Raw genomic sequence first — 18,418 nt, 5'->3', positions numbered from 1 at the left:
CACAGACAGACGTCCCACAGAGAAATGCAACTCCTGAGAATCCTAGTTTTACTATTATGTACAATTGTAACGTAAAACTTTGTCAGTTATTTAACGAAGGCATGCATTTTTATCATTTCAGCTTTACTTCATCTCCAGAAAAAATGATCTCCACAGTGATTGTTTAACTTACCATGCCAGAGTTTGGACCCATGCCCACCAAATAAAAAGACCCAAAGTTAGACTAAGGTTTTGGTGTTTGTTGTAAGTTTGCAGTATCATGGAAATTATACAGTAAAAACATCATTTGTAGAAAACACCACAAGTTAATGTACAGTAGGACAGTCCCACAGTGCTGTTAATATAAGTATCTAACAAACAAAGGATCAACCTTTCAGGATGAGGCAACAACAAATTGGCAAAGACAATCGTGAATATGGTGAAACAGAGCGGCTGAGAATGTGGGGACAGTGTCAGGTGCAATCTGATCTGAGGGAGACAATCTGATAACAAGGTGACTGCTGTAGGTGGCGTTGTGTGATGATGATGTCTGGCAGACAAAGTACCTGGTAAGTTGTCAAAAGGTCATTAGAGAGGGACAGAGGAGGCTCCACGTTCCCTCAGATTCAAATATTCAGCTTTGACCTCGCAAAATCATATTAGTAGACTTCTCAGACAGGGTCACAGGGACTCACGTATTCAAATTAAAGCAGCACTCGATGTAATTTAGACATAAACTCTGAGGAGGAAGACATGTGGGTAGATTAAGTTAAAGGAACACTTCATGGTGTTTGGGGTTAGTGGCAAACTACCAATAAATAACTGGCCTTCAAGCCCCTAACTAGTTAAGATTATTTATATGTCACAAATTAAATAAAGTAAACAAATGAACAACAAATACAGCCGGGATTTTTTTTGTTTGTTTTTGTTTGTTTTTTGTTTTTGTTTATTTTTATTTTTGTTTGTTTTTTGTTTTTGTTTATTTTTGTTTTTGTTTTTGTTTATTTTTTGTTTTTGTTTTTTGTTTATTTTTATTTTTGTTTATTTTTGTTTTTGTTTGTTTTTTGTTTTGTTTATTTTTTGTTTATTTTTATTTTTGTTTATTTTTTTGTTTGTTTTTTGTTTTTGTTTATTTTTTGTTTTTGTTTTTTGTTTGTTTTTTGTTTTTGTTTATTTTTTGTTTTTGTTTTTTGTTTATTTTTATTTTTGTTTGTTTGTTTATTTTTGTTTTTTGTCATATTTGTGCTTGTTCAATAAAGTAGCATGGAAAAAAACTGCGCCCTAACGTGTTACCATAGTAACATGTAAACTGTCACACTACCTTCCGGCTAATGGTAGCTAGCGTTAGCTGTTTTAAATAGCTTTTTTTAAAGGGTAAACTATTAGTTAGCCAGAGTGAGATTCTGTGTTACAAAGAAAACAGAAGTAGGTGACAATATTGATATGTTACGGTTTTTGTCGTCTTTTCCCATGATTCAAGTTAGTTAGCTAAAAACGTTAGCTTTTTAACTAACGTTAGCTGTAAACCAAACTCCACTTTGAATACTGCTGCATTTAATGTAGGATTTAGGGTAAAGTCTGTATGTTAGTGAGTGACTGAAGCATAGATGATCATCTGTTTGCCTTGCTTTTATTATTTGATCACAATGCGGAACAAAATGTGTCATGTCCCACACGTCCACAGGATGTCTTTGTCCCGGATCCAGAGTCTCGGAATCGCAGCTGTGCTGGAGGACTGTTCAAACCAGTTGGACATAGTGGGTCATATTGTGAGAGTGCAGATCAGCAGGGAGCGGGGCGCTGCAGCAGCACAGGTGAACTTCGCACTGCTATTTGAACTGATCTGCTTGTATAAGATTAGTGGACACATGTAAAATAAAAAAGATCTGAAATAAAATTATAGACAATTAATTCAAAATAAGTATTTCACTGCCAACTGTGTGTGTCTATGCTTAGGAGAGAGCCAGGCTTTCTAAGCTGAGGAGGGACTGGTGAGTTGTAGGTTACAGATAATCAGACAGAAAACCATTTCCATCGCAGGCTGCTGAAACTTTTCTCTGATCAAGTTTTCTCTGTGTCTGTGAGCAGTCAGTACATCTCAAAGCAGATTTATACGCTGCATTTAGAGCTGGAGGAGAAGCAGAGTTTCAGCTCTATGCTGAATGTCATGGAGGAAGAGGAGCAGAAGAAGATGGATGAGAATCTGAAAAGGTCCAGCACTTCATCAATTGGAAACAAATGAATACTCATTTTCATAGTAATAATATACCTATACAACAAGATGTGAGAGTGCAGCGGAGACACACTGACTACCACTGTAGAAGAAAGACGTAGTAGAAAAGCAAAGGACATAAAGAAGGAAATTGATGTGACACTAATTTGAGTGTTTCTCTACCCAGAGAGGAAAAAATAAAGCTAGTGCAGAGAAGAAAAGCTCTGCAGAGAAAAAAAGAGGAGCTCCAACAGAAAAATGAGCAACTAAAGGTGAGAAGAGAGAAATTCTACTTGAGAACAGATGTGTCCACATGTTGGTGAATGCTCAAGTTCAGCGCTTTGAATTCTTCATCCCTCAGGAACTGAACAGGCACAGCAGAGACCTGAGGCATCAGGCGAACGAGCACTCATTGAAAAGTGCCAGCAGGAAGAAGAATGCGGAGAAAGATGTTGAGCTGCAGCTCCAGCTGACACAAAAAGAGACCAGTCAGGCTGAGAAGCTGCTGGAGGACCAGCTGGAGGTGGGTCCGACAGTGCATCTGTCTGCACTCTGATGGAGGATCAACGTTTTTCTTACATATACAAAAACTTTTAAAGTTCCAGGCTTCAGTTGACATGATGTTATCTGTAATCTTCTTCTTTCTTAGCTGCTGCAGAAACAGCTGAAGGAGGAGGTGAGAGTTCACAAGGAGGCTGAGAAATTCCTGCAGAATCAACAAGAGGTAACTCTAATCCTAACATCACACTATTCTATCAGCTGTTGTCTAAATGTTGGTCTTGCTCTGTCATTAGCTTTGATGTACATCTAGGTTTTAGAAGCTAAACCTCATACCTGCTATATCCTCACAAACTGTGGTTTAAACTGCACCTGTGGTTCAGTCTAAATGAAGTTGCTGAATATATATAAATCACCTCAGTCCACTAGGGGTCACCATACCTGCTGCAAAATGGTGGCCCTGGGGTTTAAGGTCTTTGAGTTCAACATAAGGATGGAGTACTACAGTGTTTAGTATCTTCAGCATCCTGTTATTAGTCTGTAAAAGTTGAAATCATACAGCATTTCTGTTTGTAACAAGGCAATACTTCAACCATAGGTATTATTTGTGACCACAAAACATGACCACTTCTAGCCCTATGTGTATATAATATCTGCAAAACTCATCTAATAGCTAGACTCTTTTAGGCTTAACATCCTTTAAGCTTATATTAAGTTGGCGGCCTGGTGCCTCAATGGGTAGACCATTGGCCTTAGATGCAGAAAGCTCAGGGTTCAAACCCATCATAGAGACCAGATGTGTCCTTGAGCAAGACACTCCATGCTAGCTCCCTGGGCGCTGGATGTGGCTGTCCACTGCTCCCCCCAGGGGGATGGTTTAAATACAGAAGACCAGTTTCATTGTGACATATGACGATTAAAGTCTTTCTTCTTCTAAGTTGCACTACTCGGTGATGATTCTCCCATTAACTTACTCACCCACCAGGTAGTTAGGCAATTTTTTGTTTTCTGCTTGTACACTAGTAAACAATATGTTATTATTAATCCATCCATCCATCATTATAAAAGCTGCCTGCCCAGAGTGAACTCTGCCTTTCACCTAATGACAGCAGGGAGAATCATCACTGAGTGATGACTCAGTGATGATGGATGGATTAATAATAACATATTGTTTACTGGTGTACAAGCAGAAAACAAAAAATTAAAATCTTAACATAGTCTGTTAAGATTTACAGGAGAGCTGAGGCTAATTCCAGCTGTCATTAGGTGAGAGGCAGAGTTAACTTTGGACAGTGTACCAGTCACCTATTATGCTGTTAATTACATCATGTCCATTTTTACCCCTTCTTTGCTGCCTTTGCTGGCATATTGCTGGATCTCTTGCTGTGTTGTCTCCACTTGTGTGTTGTCACAAGCATACATGACACAAACAAAATGGGAAGCCAGTCAGAAAAAGAAGAAGCAGTGTTAGAGGCTAATCAAGAGCAAACTATAAAACTTGTTTCCCTAAATAACACTTCGTAATGTACAACAATATTCTGTGGGGTTTCCTGAGGGTTTCTTCCTGCTGTTGTTTCCTAATGGTCTTTAAGTTGTATACTTTATGATGTAGACTCTATTATAGCAGCTGCTGTTGCTAGTCAATAGTTGATCTAGTTTAATTAATTGAACTACTGCTAATTTTTTTGTGGTTATTGCCGCTGATCAGGAATTGCAGCAGCAGTTGCAGCAGTGGCAGCAGCTCACTAACCAGATGCTAGAGGAGAAGGAGCAGCAGCTCAACAGTGTATCCTGCAAAAGAACAGTCAACTGGGACAAACTGTCGGAAATGAGGAGGACGGTGAGAATCTCCCAGTGCTGGACATGACACAACTGTTTCACTCATAGATTGACTTTAATGAGATGCTGATTTATGTTCAGTTCAGGGAGATGGAGCAGGTGGTGATGGAGGACAGGGAGGAGCAGGAGAAACTGCGCCAACAGCAGGAACAGGCCAGAGCTGCTACAAAGGTAAAATCATCCAATCAGAACTCAGAATATGAGCATTACCATCCTGTTGTTTAGTATACCAATGCCTAATTCTACACTTTGGCCTGCGACCTTTACCCATGCAGCTACAGGCCTGGTGGAGAGGCTGCATGGTCCGCAGAGGCCTTGGCACTTTTAAAAAAACAGATGAAGGCAAGAAAGGCAAGAAGAAGAAAGAAGGAAAGAAGAAGAAGAAGTGAGCTGCTTCTCCACAGTGAAATAATGTAAATAAATAATGATGCAATGTTAGGGTTAGGGTTTTTCGTTTTTTTATTTAAAATATATGTTAATATTAAAAAACATAAGTTAAACACCCAGACTCACTCAGACAATATTTGAGAAGGCAAACTGAAACACTGATATCATCATATCATTTGGCACAATTGTAACATTGTGATTTAAAGTTCTCACATTTATGTACATGTTTTATGTACACTATAACCTGAATACAAAGGTAAAAAAATCCAAACAAACACTACTAAGTACTCTACTTTTAGTGACCATGGGCCATACATTTCAACACACTGTATATCAACACCATTATCATGACATGATAAGAATTAAAGTCACAGGCACACAGTTTGTTAGTACTGTCTGTCTATGCACACACATAATATACAATTTATGAGTCCTATAGGAAGCTAATATCATCAATCAGCACATCACACCATAGGTTACACTAAGTGCAGATGCCCACAGAGTGAGTCAACTGAGTCATTAGAAAGAAAAACAACAAGAGGGGAAATTACTGCAGCAAAATTTCCACCTGCTCTCAGCTTTCTTCTTTAATGTCTGACAGAAGACCCGGGGTTGCAAAACAGGAAAGCCTTTGACTTATTTCAGGATAAGGTTTGTGGTTTCTTTGAGGGGGCTGTAACTTTTACACTGCAGTTGTGTGAGTATGCCAACCTGCGCTCTGTAAAATGTGTGATAAGCCATTTGTTTTGCTGTGTTCTGACCATGTTATAATCCAAACTCTTGGCACATTCACTCTTATAAATGTTTGTCTGGATCAAAATAAGTGGTCTAGAAACTGATGGACAACATCCAAACGTTTCTCCTAATAGCAACAGTGTTTTTTAAGAGTGCATAGTGTCTGTGTCATCTCTTTGTGGTCAGAGCCTCACATCTGTGGTTCTTCTGTTTCAGTCACTGGAGCGTGCTCGGCATGCATGTAGTTGTTGTCTCCGATGATGACGTAGTTTAGATGAGAGCTGTGGATGTTGATTCTCGGAGGCTCTTGTGATGAAAGCAGAGGACAGACAGGAGGAGGAGGTGGAGGAGAAGGCATCTGCTCTGCCCCCTGTTGTCCCCAGCTGCAGCTGCACCTCATCTGATCTGTAATACACACAAACAAATTAGAGGGTCCTACTTCTCTCAGGGCTGTGATATGTTTAAAAAATGCAAACGATACAATGTGGAGCTCAAAGTTGTAGAAATGTGCTGAGCAGTAAGCTCTGGTCTTTACCCACCGTGCATGTGAAGGGCAGATTCCTGCATTAGAGGCTGACTTTCCGCCACTGCAGACGAGTAGGCTTCGTTCCCAATGACGCAGCCGATCAGAGTGGAGTTGCTGATGTTCACTATCAATATGGTCGACGGCGGGTTCGTGAGAGCCACTGGTGAGTGGGCAAGCAGGAGTAAAGTGAAAAGGGAAGAAATATAATAATATATATTATATAATAATAATATGGGAAGTAGTTCTAGAGTGACGTAATGACAGGAATACACCACAATGGCAAAGTTCCTGAATATGTGGACAAACATCTCTCTTGAACCACTGATAATTAAAGTTACCTTGTGTAGTCTTTGCTGCTGTGGGTCGGTCATCTTGAGCTTTAAAGACAATCAGACAGGTGTTGTTAGATTTTCACTTAGGATAAATATAATTATAGTATATAATAGTATTAACTGTGTTTTAACTAAACAGACACACTCAGCTCTAGAGACAGTCTAATAAAAACCCTGGACTGCTACGTGACAGCAGAGAGAGAGGCCAGTATTGCTAAGTGTGATGATTATATTATTACCAGGGCAGCCTGCGGGCTTGTCAGACAGCGCGGCTCGTGTTGGACAGCAGAACAGCTGACAGGCTCTTCTGCAGCTCTTCTGCACCACCCGCTGCACCACCTGGAGGAGTCTGTGCAAGTTGCAGGTTTTCCAAAGCATCACCTGGAGGCGAGAAGCAGAAAAAGGGACATCTGTGCCATGAGGGTTTCAAACAGCGGCGACACGTCAAAGTGGGAAACCACAGCACGCCGTGCTTTTCCTCACGGTCACATGTCATGTGCCTCTCGCCGACTTCAAGCCTCTGAGGCGGGGAACTTTTCTTCCTGCTCACCGCAACTAAGGAGGACGTTTTACTACACAACTCAAATACGGATTTAAAGCAACTTAATGAACCTTAATTATATAAGGGGATAAAAAAAAAAGCATGAGCAAACTGAGCAACAAGAAAGAAAAGAAAACAACAATCGAGCAATAGGAGCAGGTTTAGAGGTAAACACAAGGAGATATATTTCATATAAAGGTTTTATCTGAGGGAATATGAGAAGTCGCACCTGCTTTATCGGAGGTCTTTTCTTCATTTTTGTGAAACAGCTGTTGTTGCCTGGTCTCTGGGGTGCTGTGTCGGAGCTGTCCATCTCTCAGCAGCACGGATGATGATCTGTTGTCAGACACTCCTCACTCCCTCTGATATAGAGTAATCACAGGATAAGCAGCCGATGGTAGGGCACATGCGCACCTCGACCTGGACTTTCCACTCCCCCCTCCCCGGTTTCGCATGAGAACAGGAGTAAGAACTGAGACCTTTGTCCAGTGATTGTCAAGGTTTCAGTTTGCATATATGGAAAAAAAAAAGTATGTAACAATAACAGAGGGTTGTCCTATGCTGTTGATCATCCTGCTCGACTCTCAGCATGTTTCTACAAATAGCATTTAAGTCATTAATCAATTGGTCTCTTCATTCCAAGCTGTGGTTTTCCAAGGTTTGGACGAGCGCTTGGTGTAGTTTTAACTCTCCTGAAGCCTTAAGTGCACTTATAAACTCATATCAACACGTTTAAAACGAAGCATATTACGCTGGACTTTATTTAAATATGAATAAATGTTATTAAAATTAGATGAATGCTTCTTGGTCTTTATTGGCATACAAAAGGTGGCGCACACCTGCTCTGCACTGCAGGATTTGAGTGAAGAGAGGGAAATGATGCCACTGGCATGTGGAAAGGTTTTGTCCAGCAGTGCAGGTATTTGCAGCTGCACAGGACCTGCTCGGACATAACTGTGCTACTATATGATGTAGGTAAACTGGAGAAGCATTCAGAGAATTATCTCTTGAAGTATGAAAACCTGTACGAGCTCTAAGATAACTAAAGTACATAAATGTAATACTCAAGTAAAAAGGCAGGTACGTCCCTAAAAATATCTCCACTACAAGTAGATGTACCACTTCAAATACAAGTGCAGTCCTTAAAAAGTACAACACAATATTAAAAAATAGACTATTACATTTGATGCTGTTTATAATATAAGTGCTCACAAACATTAAAGTAAATATCTAATAATGAATACAAGTGGCAGTGCAGGTAACTGTGGCTATGTCAGACAAAAATAATGATCTAATAGTGGAATTCCTGATTACTACAGCTGTTGTGATGATTACTACAGGCGTGTGTACTGGGCCAGGGTGTGGGTGACAGCACACGTGGTTAAGAGGTAGGAGGAGTGTATCTCTGGGGATATTTTAGCTGCTATAAAACAAGTGAGGATGTGAGACTTCATTCTATGAAATGTCTGGCCATGAGATCATCTGTGCTGCCTTTTTCAAAGTCAGATTATGTTCTTGGTGTAATAATGTAAATATACTTTACTAGTAATTTTGTTTTTCCATGTTCACCCAACCTTACATTTCACTGGCCCCCCGCACTTGTTGTGACTGGTGTGAAGACTGCTGAGTGTGCACTTTGAGGGGCAAACCTACAAATACATCCCAGAAATGACCGCAGGGGGCGCTGACGCGACATGTCGCACGCTCGCCCGACGCCCTGTTGTCCGACTGCCCCTGAAAGCAGCACGAGTTCAGTGAAATTGCGAGCAGGAGCAGTAAAAGAATAGGAGCGAGCGAGACGGAGCTTCCTGGAGAGAGACACGACGCAGTAGCAGTGCAGACACACACACACACACACACACACAGGGGACATGTTAGTAGTTCGTCTTTAGGGCCGGTGAGTGAGCGTTTAGTGCCACAGCGGAGCGCATCAACACATGTGTAACGGGAGCACTGCGGCTGCGGGTCCGGACTCAGACAGCTGCTACACCCAGTGGTCCACGGGCAAGGTAGGAGCCCCTCTGTCCTCTGCTCTGCTCTGCTGGCGTTTCTCTGCGGCACACACACACACACACACACACACACACACACACACACACACACACACCATCCCTCACCAGCGCTGTCTGGGAAGGATGTATGACAAGGTGAACGCGTTTCAGTTTCGACCCATGTGAGACTGCAGCATTGTTGGCTTTTGTGTGTGTTGTCGTTGACTGCATGGTAACACACACTCTTCAGTAAAACACACATGACATATGCATTTAACACACTGATCTGACAGTGCTTCAGTGTCACTATTCTAGTGTGATTCTAGTGAAGTGATGTTTAGTAGTTTGCATTTTCTCCACCATCATTTCTCACTCTGCTGTTTTCAGCACTGTGGCACTTTGCCTTCTCTTGTCTTAGACCTGTCCCCCCAAACACACACACACACACACACAGGTTGCAGGGGACTGGGATCCAGAGCGAGGCAGGGAGACAGACGGAGAGGAGGTGATTGCAGCAGTGTAAATGATGGCACACAGTGAAACTGAAACACTCCTGGAGCTCCCAGATCCAGCCTGCCTCCTGCTCAACACAGTGGCAGTCTGTGTGAGAGCAGCAGCGGCTCCTCGCTGGGCAGATCTGCTTTCCCGTCACACATAGGGACGTTTTGATCAACGAATAGCTCCAACAGTTGAGATCCAAGTTCAAATGCGCACTCTTATACTCAGCTTGATTGCTGCTATTCAGGTTCAGCTACTGGAAGGGATGTTTTTCATTCAGGAGTTTGAAATGTAGTCCAATATGCAAATATTTAAGGCGGGGTGCTTCTGAAAGAGCACTTGGATGGTGTTCAGCTCTCAAACTTGTTCATGGAAATATGACTCTGAATGAAATGATCATAAAGTGCTGCTGAATTCCACAGGTGATAAACACAGGTTAGTTTTTCCATCAGTCTGATCAGTCATTTAAAGTTTAGTCTGTTATTAAACACATTTGGGAGTTTCCACTAGAAGCCTGTTATTTTCCCATGTGAGACTATGAGACTGGTTTTGCTCAGGCAGAACAGGACAGGCTGACAGCTTTGTGGGATGACGACTGCAGCCGACTCAACTTGCCTGGCTGAAAGCAGTGCAGGATGCAACATGACTGTGCACAAACACCAACATCAGCTGCACAAGCGCTGCTTGCATGCAAAACATCCCCCGCTGTAACATATAGGACGCCTGTATTGATTGAGCTGCTCTGAAGTTTTTCTGCCAACTTTTGCAGCACGATGAAATGGCGAGCACAGTGTATGGGATCATGTGTTATTTCAACAGCCGCTCAGGCGGCACAGTGTGTTTTTAGCACCGCGGTTTCCTGTGTGACCCTGTTCTGAGTCCAGCCACTGTTATATACAGGATTAATTTCAAATCCCAGATTATGGTGTTATTATTTCTCATGCTTTTCTCAACTAGACAGCCAAATCCACCAACAGGATGCTTTTATTTATTTATTTATTTTTGGAGTTTGGTGATTTGGTTCCCCATAAGACCAGATTAGGCTGGTGTTATATTAAATCCACCTGCCTCTGTCCTAGAATATGTTACTAGTGTAAAGTATCTGATAACCAAAGGTAAAAGTCTTTCCATTTTGTGAGTAAGTGCAGTTCCCAGGCTTTGTCATCTCTCTACAAGAGCTGAAACAAAAAACTATAAGAAATGTATCATCAGTGTCATCATCAGTAAAAACAACATCAACATAAAAAAAAACCCCTCCTTCCTGTTCCAATGTTGACATTACGCACAGAAAATTACACAATTACCCAAATGACACTATCCCTATGAGATCTATCCATGTTTGTAAGATGATTAACATCCGTTCATCCTGTCAGAGTGAATGAGGAACTGGTCAATAAAGTGGGCCCAGTTAACGCAAGTGTTGGACTTTGGCCTAACTAGTGACCAGATGTGATGATGTAATCAATATCACTGCAGTAATTACACATAATTATATTTTTCTCCATACACCACACTGCTGTAAACAGTGACTAATTCATCTCTCAGGTAACAAGACAATGACAGCGTGTTGCTTCAGGGAGAGGTGAAGTCATCACGGTTGGTATACCAGTTACCAGAATTAGTTTTCCAGAAAGAGGGTGCAGTGCGTGTCAGAAGACCTGGCAGTTGTGCGAAGAGGAAATGGGGAAGCAAGGTTACACCTATGTTGACGAGACAAACAGATTAGCCTTATTTCTGCTTTCAGGAACATGGAGGTGGTAGCTCCTCTCCATCGGCAGCAGAAAGGCTAGGAGCAGCCTGAGTTCTTCTTACGTCACTCCTTCCCTTCCCTGCCTACCTGGCTCCGCCATGACCAGCAGGAGTCCCACCTTGAGTCAGGAAGCCGGGGATTCGGCACCGGGGACCCCTGAGACCGGCACCGACCTCCTGCCGAGGCCAAAGGTCTTCTGCAAGCTGTGCCTCAGTGAGCAGCCACCTGAAGCCACCAGGGACCTACAGAGCTGCAATTGCAGTTTCTGCACAGCAGTAAGTAGAGATATCTAGTCTATTATATCCAAGTATTTGTTTGAGCAGTGAAGTACACGCTAGCTGTTGTAGGAATCAATCTTGTAGCAGGATGGGGTGCCTCCGGGCTATATTTAGATTGTATAGAAAATGAAGAAGTTTTATTGTTCACGTTTTAGTCAGCTTCTGTGGACGCTTTTACAAGTGAAACCCACCACACTTTCTTTTGGGCAATTTGGGCAAATCTCTGGCATTAGAAAGACCAGCAATGGGATGCTCCTGTTTATTGCAGCACCACTTCCTGCTCTGTAAAACAGATCCTTTCAGTTGCAATATCTTACACATTACAGCTTTATTGAAATGAAGCAATAAAGAAACAAAGGGCTGACTTTCTTTGACATTTACTTTATTTCAATTGTGCTTGGAATTTTTGTGTTTTATCAAAGCTGTTCTGCCACTTCTTTGGAATTTAAATATTTCCTAGAAACTATTTGAATCCTTTCATGAGAGAAGAACTTCTAACTCTGAGAGCACCATGAATATTTATTACAGCCCTGTAGCAGTCTGCTACTACATCAATAAGTGTCTGACTGGTACATAGAAACTGAAATGTTATATGTTGACACAGAGAGGTTGCCAGATAGTGGCAGGTGTTAATCTCAGTCCATGCTTGTGAAGTTGACGGTGTTGCACTCACGAGGTCACACAGATAAAACACATGCGCAGTGTGATGGGGGGAAGGAGAAGGGAACCGCATACCATAAACTCTGCTTATCAGCTGCTTTGAATAAACCTGCTTATATCTCCTCCAGTCTGTTTATGAGCACAGAGTCCTGTGTGTGTGTGTGTGTGTGTGTGTGTGTGTGTGTGTTTTTAATATTGCACTTTTTAAGTGAGCAGTACATTCATGCTTAATGAGAAAGCACATGATGAGCACAAGTTTGCATATAAAAATACATTAAAGACCTCTGCGATCTTGAAGATCATGTTTTTATTATCCACAGAAAGCTGACATTCATGTGTTTTTTTATTTTCAGTTCCTTAAAACTGTCTCCCCTAGTTCCCCCTGCTCTTCCATTTTTCATGGCTGAGGCCCTATAGGACTGACGTGTGAATTCAGATGAGGCACACGTGTTTACAACATTTACTGTAGTTTGCCCTATTTGCACAACAGCTTGTTTGTTTGCATTTTACACAATTTGCCATACATAGATGTAATGTTTTGCACATTTTTTATTATGTTTCAATCGCGGTGTTGATGATTGTGTGTATGTTTATAATACCTGTATGTGCTCTTATTGCTTTTTTTGCAAGGGCATGCCATTTGCAGTGTGTTAGTGTACAGTACAAACACACAGATTAATGCTGCTGTGCTCCCTCTCCAGTGTTTGCAGCAGTATGTTCAGCTGGCCATCATGGAGGGTGGGGGGGCACCCATCACCTGCCCCGATATGGCCTGCCAAGACACTGGAGTGCTACTGGACTCTGAGGTATGCTCTGTTCCAAACCAATGCTGTATGTAGGTCATGAGGCAAACAAGGCAGCAAAGATTTTCTAGAGGCTGTAAAATGCTATAATAACAATGATGCACATGCATAAACTGAACTAAAAACGTATTGTAGGGAAAATGTTTTTGGAATATTCCTTGAATTTCCAAGTCACACCACTTTATTTCCAGTCCAGAGTTCTGAAGAAATATGAAGTTGGATTTTCAGGCCTAAAAGTGTGTGGGCTGAATTAACATTGAGTGTTGTGAAAAAGCTGCGTATCCAACCCTAATGACACTGACAATGGAAATTCTGGTTGCTTTTGATGGTGGAGGGTCAAATTAGGTAATGGAAGTGCAGACAGAAAGTGAAACCTCACGAGTTTTCAAATGTCACGTAGTGACCTGAACACTCCAGCTGTTACTTTAAGTGTAAACTGCTGCTTCACACACAAATGGAAACTTTGCCTCTCGCCTCCTCATGATTTTCTCTTCTAATATAATGCATCATTTTGCAGTTGCTTAATCCTGCTGTGAAAAACTCTTTGATTGCAGATCGCCAGCCTGGTTGCAGCGGATCAAGTGAAGCTGTATCAGCGTCTGAAGTTTGAAAGAGGTAGCTATTGTTGAATTGGCACACCGGGCTATTTCAGGTCACATTTCAGCTGCAGGGATACACAACAGACACGGAGAGCGCTTAGCTTCACATGCCTGGAGGCTGCTGAAACAGTAGCTTTAATTCTTTAAAGTCAGCAACAAGAGATTCATTTCTGTTAATTAAAATCTATTTCTGATCCATTTAAAGGCATTACATAGATGACCTCTGTGAAACAGATTTTATTTTTGCACTTACATTGTGGAAATGTTTGCAGTGCCTGGGAGCAGGAACAGTGCATGTCTGATGAAATAGGTTTCTGTTGACAATTACTAATTGCAAAACAGGGTAGGTTGCCTTGTACCTTTATTGGTCCTTTCCACTTGCACAGTAACAGTACGCTGTGAAAACAAGGATACATATTGTTTTCTCTGACCATAAATCATGACACTATTATTACTGGAAATCTAAAATTGAGCACAGACTGTTTTGCAACTGTGTTTCCTTTCTGTTTTGATTCCCATTGAAAACGTCTGAGTCAGCATATTAAAGTTGCTGCTTTCGTCATATTAAAATTTTTATTTGGCCAATATTTTTTTGTGTTTGATCAAATGCATGCAAACGTAATGACATTCACGTCAGCCTCGGTGGGGCTGTATTTAATGCTAACTACAAAATAAGAATTAGCATATTCTTTATAGTGATATAAAACAGAAGACACTGACAACAGTTCTATTAAATTATTACACATATACTGTATTCAAAATCTGAATTGTTTCAGCTCTAATTCTTTTAGTTCCGGTTGTTTGAGATTGCTTTATGTCTGATCACCTGGCTACATAGCTGACATGCATGCTTTTAGTATTTCATTTCTCCAGTCGTGCTTCAGAAATGTGCAGTCTCATCCCTTCTTTACTTTCTGCAGGAGTCAAGTTGGACCCCAGTAAAGCCTGGTGCCCCATGCTCGAATGCCAGGCAGTGTGCAGTGTGCAGCCAAGCACCGAGGGGCAGCCCACCGCTGTGCCCTGTCTGACTTGTCACGCTGTCTTTTGCTCCGGGTGCAGAGGGCTCTGGGAGGACAACCACACCTGCCCCCAACGCCAACCTATGATGTCGCCCTCGGCCTCTCATGAAAGCAGGTCAGCCGACTAGCTGTTTAGTCAGCCACCCGCTGCCCGCAGCCGCAAAGTTTGAGCTGCACTACAACAATGACACTGTGATGAAAGCACAATGAGTGTGTGAGCGCAGAAACCAGCTTTAATTGTTATTTTAACTAGTCCGTTTAAATTGTACCAGAGGATACATAGTTATGCTTTTTCCTCTACAATGTGTATTGATAATTTAAATCAGCCTTTAAAAATGAGTTACTATGACAGGATTGTTCCACGATGAATGGAAACATGTAGTTTCTCAGCTCCCAGTAGAGCCTGGGAGCTGAATAAAAACATTATTTCACAATTAATAGCCTAGTATTCCTCAGCAGTGTCCTCTGTGTAGTCCCTGTTGTACAGCTACATTACTGCGCTGCTCCGTGCTGTGGCTCTGCCAGTCTGACTGATGTCACTGGGGAGTCACTGAGTTATATTGGAATTCCATTGTGTTTGTGCCAAAGAAAGGAGGAGGAGGATGGGCACTGGACCAGTTAGTTCACTGTACAGAGGGAGAGTGTGTGCACTGCAGTGAAGCAGTGGTCTCTGCGGTGTGCTGTGGAGAACGGAGCAGTTCTCATTATGGTTTCCGTCCACAACAGGCAGCTGTTTTCAGTGAGAAAGGTCTTCAAAACCCGCTGAGTTTAGAAAAAATGAATCAAAGATGCGTTTGCAGCATGTTTTCCTGCATCCGGGTGGCCAAAATAGTTGATTAATGTAGGTTTAATGATACAGCATCTGAAAATCTAGTTTGTAATTGTAGAATCTAAACTTTTGAGGTCGTGGTAAACCTCAGTTGTGACTTCACATTTGTCAGTTCTAGTTACAGCTCTGAATTATCGTCACAGAATACCTTTGCCTCCCAAAATAAATTAACCCAGTTGAAAATGAGTGCCGACCCTTTACTTTGCTGCTAAACATAGACCTCACTCTCTCCCTGGAGATGCTTGAGGCCTCGTGGCCCCATACTTCCACGTGCCCCTCATATATCTCCTGCATCTTTCGCTACATCCACAGGGCTCGCTCCGACAGCATCTCTGACATGCCCATCAAGCAGTGCCCCATGTGTGGAATCTACATCGAGAGGAACCAGGGCTGTGCACAGATGCTGTGTAAGAGCTGCAAGCACACCTTCTGCTGGTACTGTCTGCAGAGTCTGGATGTGAGTCTCCCCCCTTCATACTCACACACAGATGTGATGCATGGTTTTGAGCACAAGTGAAAAAATAACTGTCTAGCTATCTGATTGCGTTTGAATGTCCTGGAAATGTATGTCTGTTATATTGCAGGGTGATATCTTCCTGAGGCATTATGATAAGGGACCATGCAGAAACAAGCTGGGACACTCCAGGGCCTCCGTAATGTGGAACAGAACGCAGGTGAGGCCACTCAGCACACAGCAGAGCAGACAAAACAGTATTAATTTCAGGGTTGTGGTGTTGTTGTCATTGTCTGAACGGATTAGCCTAGAGAACCACCCATCTGTGTTTAGTAGGTTATTCAACACACGGGTTGGATGTGAGTAAAACTGTGCCATGCACCACCAGGACTGGAAGTTAAAGATTTTGGACTAGATCCCAGCTGCACTGTTTGTCTGTCAGTTTAATTAGTGACTGGAGGACCAGTCACTAACCAAAGCAGGACAGTGAAACGTCCATTCTGCTGGGTTTCAGATCTAGGAAGTGTGTTAACTTTTTGTTACTGCTTTGTTTTCCACCAGTGCAGCCAAATAGTCCATAGTCAGACTTTAAGCTGAACTAATCCTCAAATTCCTGCCCTGTAACGACATCGTCTATTCAACAAAATGATTACAACTGGCCGCCAAACCTACCTTGTCCTGCTTTTGCCTGTTCTCATGACGCTATCACATGATCAGAATCAAGTGCGCAGTGAACTTTCTGATTGTGTGTTGGTGTTGCGTTGAGCTAGTTGATGCACAACACTGCAACTGTTCCTTGAAAAACAACTCATGACAGTCTAGGCTACACCCTTGCCTAACAGGTCGTACAAGTTTTCCGATCTGCTTGCCACAAATTCCTTTTGCCGTGTTAACTCCTTATTAGTCGCCTTTAAACACAGCTGTTGTGACAGGACATTAAAAGTCCTGCATGGCCAAATCTATCTGAACACGCGACCAATGGTCTTTAACTTAAAGGTATGAGGAACATTGTTATATGGCAAATAACCTGCACTTACATAGTGCTGGATAGAGTGTTTTTCATTTGGCCTCTAATTCACAGAGCTGCCGTGCAAAGCACGGGCCTCACCTACTTGGAGCATGATAGATAGTGTAAAAATATTTGAATTAACCAAATGACAAATAAAAGCTCGTAATGTTCTGTCACCAGTTTATACTTGAGCCATAAAACCATCTCTCTTCATGCTGTAAACCATTGTAGCTGTGAAGCACGCACTGTGTACATTTTCATTAGAGCAGAGCTGATCATTCTCTCTAGTTTTTTCAGTGTGAACCAATACTCATAAATTAGATGTAGTCATTTGATACCATGAAAACCATGACGCTGTGATGTCCTGTAGGTGGTGGGTATCCTTGTTGGCGTCAGCATCATCGTACTGGTGACATCTCCACTCCTTCTGCTGGCCTCGCCCTGCATCCTGTGCTGTGTCTGCAAGCCGTGCAGAGGGAAGAAGAAGAAGAAGAAGAGGAAGAATGAGCTCAGTCAGCAAGACTCCTCCACTTCATAGCGGCTCCTTCCCTCACTGGCCTAGGCCAGGGTGACTCATGAAGCCCAGGGAAGTCAGCAAAGTTCTACAAGGTGGAAAAAAAAATACATGTAAGAAACAGTGGAGTACCTTTTAATGACTCGACAGACTTGAAGCCTTGTCAGTGGAATGGTGGAAGTGTAAATATGAGAATGAATGTAACCTTCACCAGTAAGGAGAAGACGAAGGCTGTGTGGAGTTTCCTGGATGGGCCATTTAGGCTCTCTCACACACAAACACACACACATACACACACATACACACATGCATCTAAAAGTGCAACGCAACCTTCACGTGCCAAACGTCATGATGCCAAACCAGAGGTGTTAGGTGCTCAAGTGCCTCGCTCTACAGTGCCTGGTGCTTGGTTGTATTTGATTTGCCTTCCATTCAACGTGTATCTTATGCAAAGATTTTAGCATCATGAAAACGGACAGCCGTCAAGATCACACACACACACACACACACACACACACACACACACACACACACACACACACACACACACACACACACACACACACACACACATACAGGGTTGTAAATCCCTACAAATGATGCAAAACATTATTTTATAATGGGAAAAGGCAAAGTGCATCATGCGTGCACTGTTCTGTGCTGAGATGAAATATAATAGGGCTTAACGATGCACAAAGAGCTTTTTTTCTTCTGCAAACGTTTGCTGTTTCCACCTGGTGTAAGTTCCAGACCAAAGGCTCTAATGGACAATGACTACTTTTCTAAAAGTCTGTTGATATATATTTATGGGTTATGTATGTCGGGTATCCTGTTATCATTTCTACATTTCTGTTGATGTTTCTGCATCGGATATTTTATAAAAGCACCATTGTAACTGAAATAAACATACTGTACTGAACATGCATGTGAATTTCTTATGTTCACTTCACTTCAACAGCGTCTTG

General features: G+C 42.1%; 3 protein-coding genes across 4 annotated transcripts; 2 read left to right on the top strand and 1 right to left on the bottom strand.

Moving 5' to 3' along the window:
* The first annotated feature begins 1,246 nt into the window (after positions 1 to 1,246).
* Positions 1,247 to 4,951, top strand: iqcg (IQ motif containing G). Of its 2 annotated transcripts, none has more exons than XM_026371074.1 (10): positions 1,247 to 1,313; positions 1,664 to 1,793; positions 1,936 to 1,970; positions 2,068 to 2,190; positions 2,379 to 2,463; positions 2,553 to 2,714; positions 2,841 to 2,915; positions 4,398 to 4,529; positions 4,610 to 4,699; positions 4,804 to 4,951. In XM_026371074.1, the coding sequence occupies exons 2-10, from the start codon at positions 1,665 to 1,667 to the stop codon at positions 4,915 to 4,917; spliced, it is 945 nt and encodes a 314-aa protein (XP_026226859.1). In that variant the 5' UTR covers positions 1,247 to 1,313; position 1,664; the 3' UTR covers positions 4,918 to 4,951. The 2 variants fall into 2 exon arrangements, with proteins under 2 accessions (XP_026226859.1, XP_026226858.1); XM_026371073.1 differs by having other exon boundaries at positions 1,272 to 1,404.
* Positions 4,952 to 5,193: 242 nt separating this feature from the next.
* On the bottom strand, positions 5,194 to 7,488 carry LOC113169562. The gene is made up of 5 exons (XM_026371075.1): positions 7,279 to 7,488; positions 6,748 to 6,889; positions 6,515 to 6,553; positions 6,190 to 6,336; positions 5,194 to 6,055 (listed from the first exon to the last, which is right to left on the bottom strand). The coding sequence occupies exons 1-5, from the start codon at positions 7,360 to 7,362 to the stop codon at positions 5,841 to 5,843; spliced, it is 627 nt and encodes a 208-aa protein (XP_026226860.1). The 5' UTR covers positions 7,363 to 7,488; the 3' UTR covers positions 5,194 to 5,840.
* Positions 7,489 to 8,795: 1,307 nt separating this feature from the next.
* On the top strand, positions 8,796 to 18,376 carry rnf144b (ring finger protein 144B). Its single transcript, XM_026371072.1, has 8 exons — positions 8,796 to 9,058; positions 11,283 to 11,563; positions 12,928 to 13,032; positions 13,584 to 13,644; positions 14,549 to 14,762; positions 15,789 to 15,933; positions 16,061 to 16,150; positions 17,310 to 18,376. The coding sequence occupies exons 2-8, from the start codon at positions 11,387 to 11,389 to the stop codon at positions 17,475 to 17,477; spliced, it is 960 nt and encodes a 319-aa protein (XP_026226857.1). The 5' UTR covers positions 8,796 to 9,058; positions 11,283 to 11,386; the 3' UTR covers positions 17,478 to 18,376.
* The last annotated feature ends 42 nt before the right edge of the window (positions 18,377 to 18,418 follow it).

Source organism: Anabas testudineus, chromosome 16 (assembly GCF_900324465.2).
Source record: "Anabas testudineus chromosome 16, fAnaTes1.2, whole genome shotgun sequence".
NCBI classification, from domain to species: Eukaryota; Metazoa; Chordata; class Actinopteri; order Anabantiformes; family Anabantidae; genus Anabas; species Anabas testudineus.
This window is presented reverse-complemented; position numbering and strand designations above follow the sequence as displayed.

Bases quoted from the DNA above. Each gene is read 5' to 3' on its own strand.
- iqcg (XM_026371074.1), top strand. From the start codon at position 1,665: ATGTCTTTGTCCCGGATCCAGAGTCTCGGAATCGCAGCTGTGCTGGAG. The intron at 1,971-2,067 runs GTGAGTTGTAGG...GTCTGTGAGCAG, and splicing joins TCTAAGCTGAGGAGGGACTG to TCAGTACATCTCAAAGCAGA. The intron at 4,530-4,609 runs GTGAGAATCTCC...ATTTATGTTCAG, and splicing joins TGTCGGAAATGAGGAGGACG to TTCAGGGAGATGGAGCAGGT.
- LOC113169562 (XM_026371075.1), bottom strand. From the start codon at position 7,362: ATGGACAGCTCCGACACAGCACCCCAGAGACCAGGCAACAACAGCTGT. The intron at 6,337-6,514 runs GTAACTTTAATT...CCCACTCACCAG, and splicing joins AGCAGCAAAGACTACACAAG to TGGCTCTCACGAACCCGCCG. The intron at 6,056-6,189 runs GTGGGTAAAGAC...TGTGTATTACAG, and splicing joins ATCTGCCCTTCACATGCACG to ATCAGATGAGGTGCAGCTGC.
- rnf144b (XM_026371072.1), top strand. From the start codon at position 11,387: ATGACCAGCAGGAGTCCCACCTTGAGTCAGGAAGCCGGGGATTCGGCA. The intron at 13,645-14,548 runs GTAGCTATTGTT...TACTTTCTGCAG, and splicing joins GCGTCTGAAGTTTGAAAGAG to GAGTCAAGTTGGACCCCAGT. The intron at 15,934-16,060 runs GTGAGTCTCCCC...GTTATATTGCAG, and splicing joins ACTGTCTGCAGAGTCTGGAT to GGTGATATCTTCCTGAGGCA.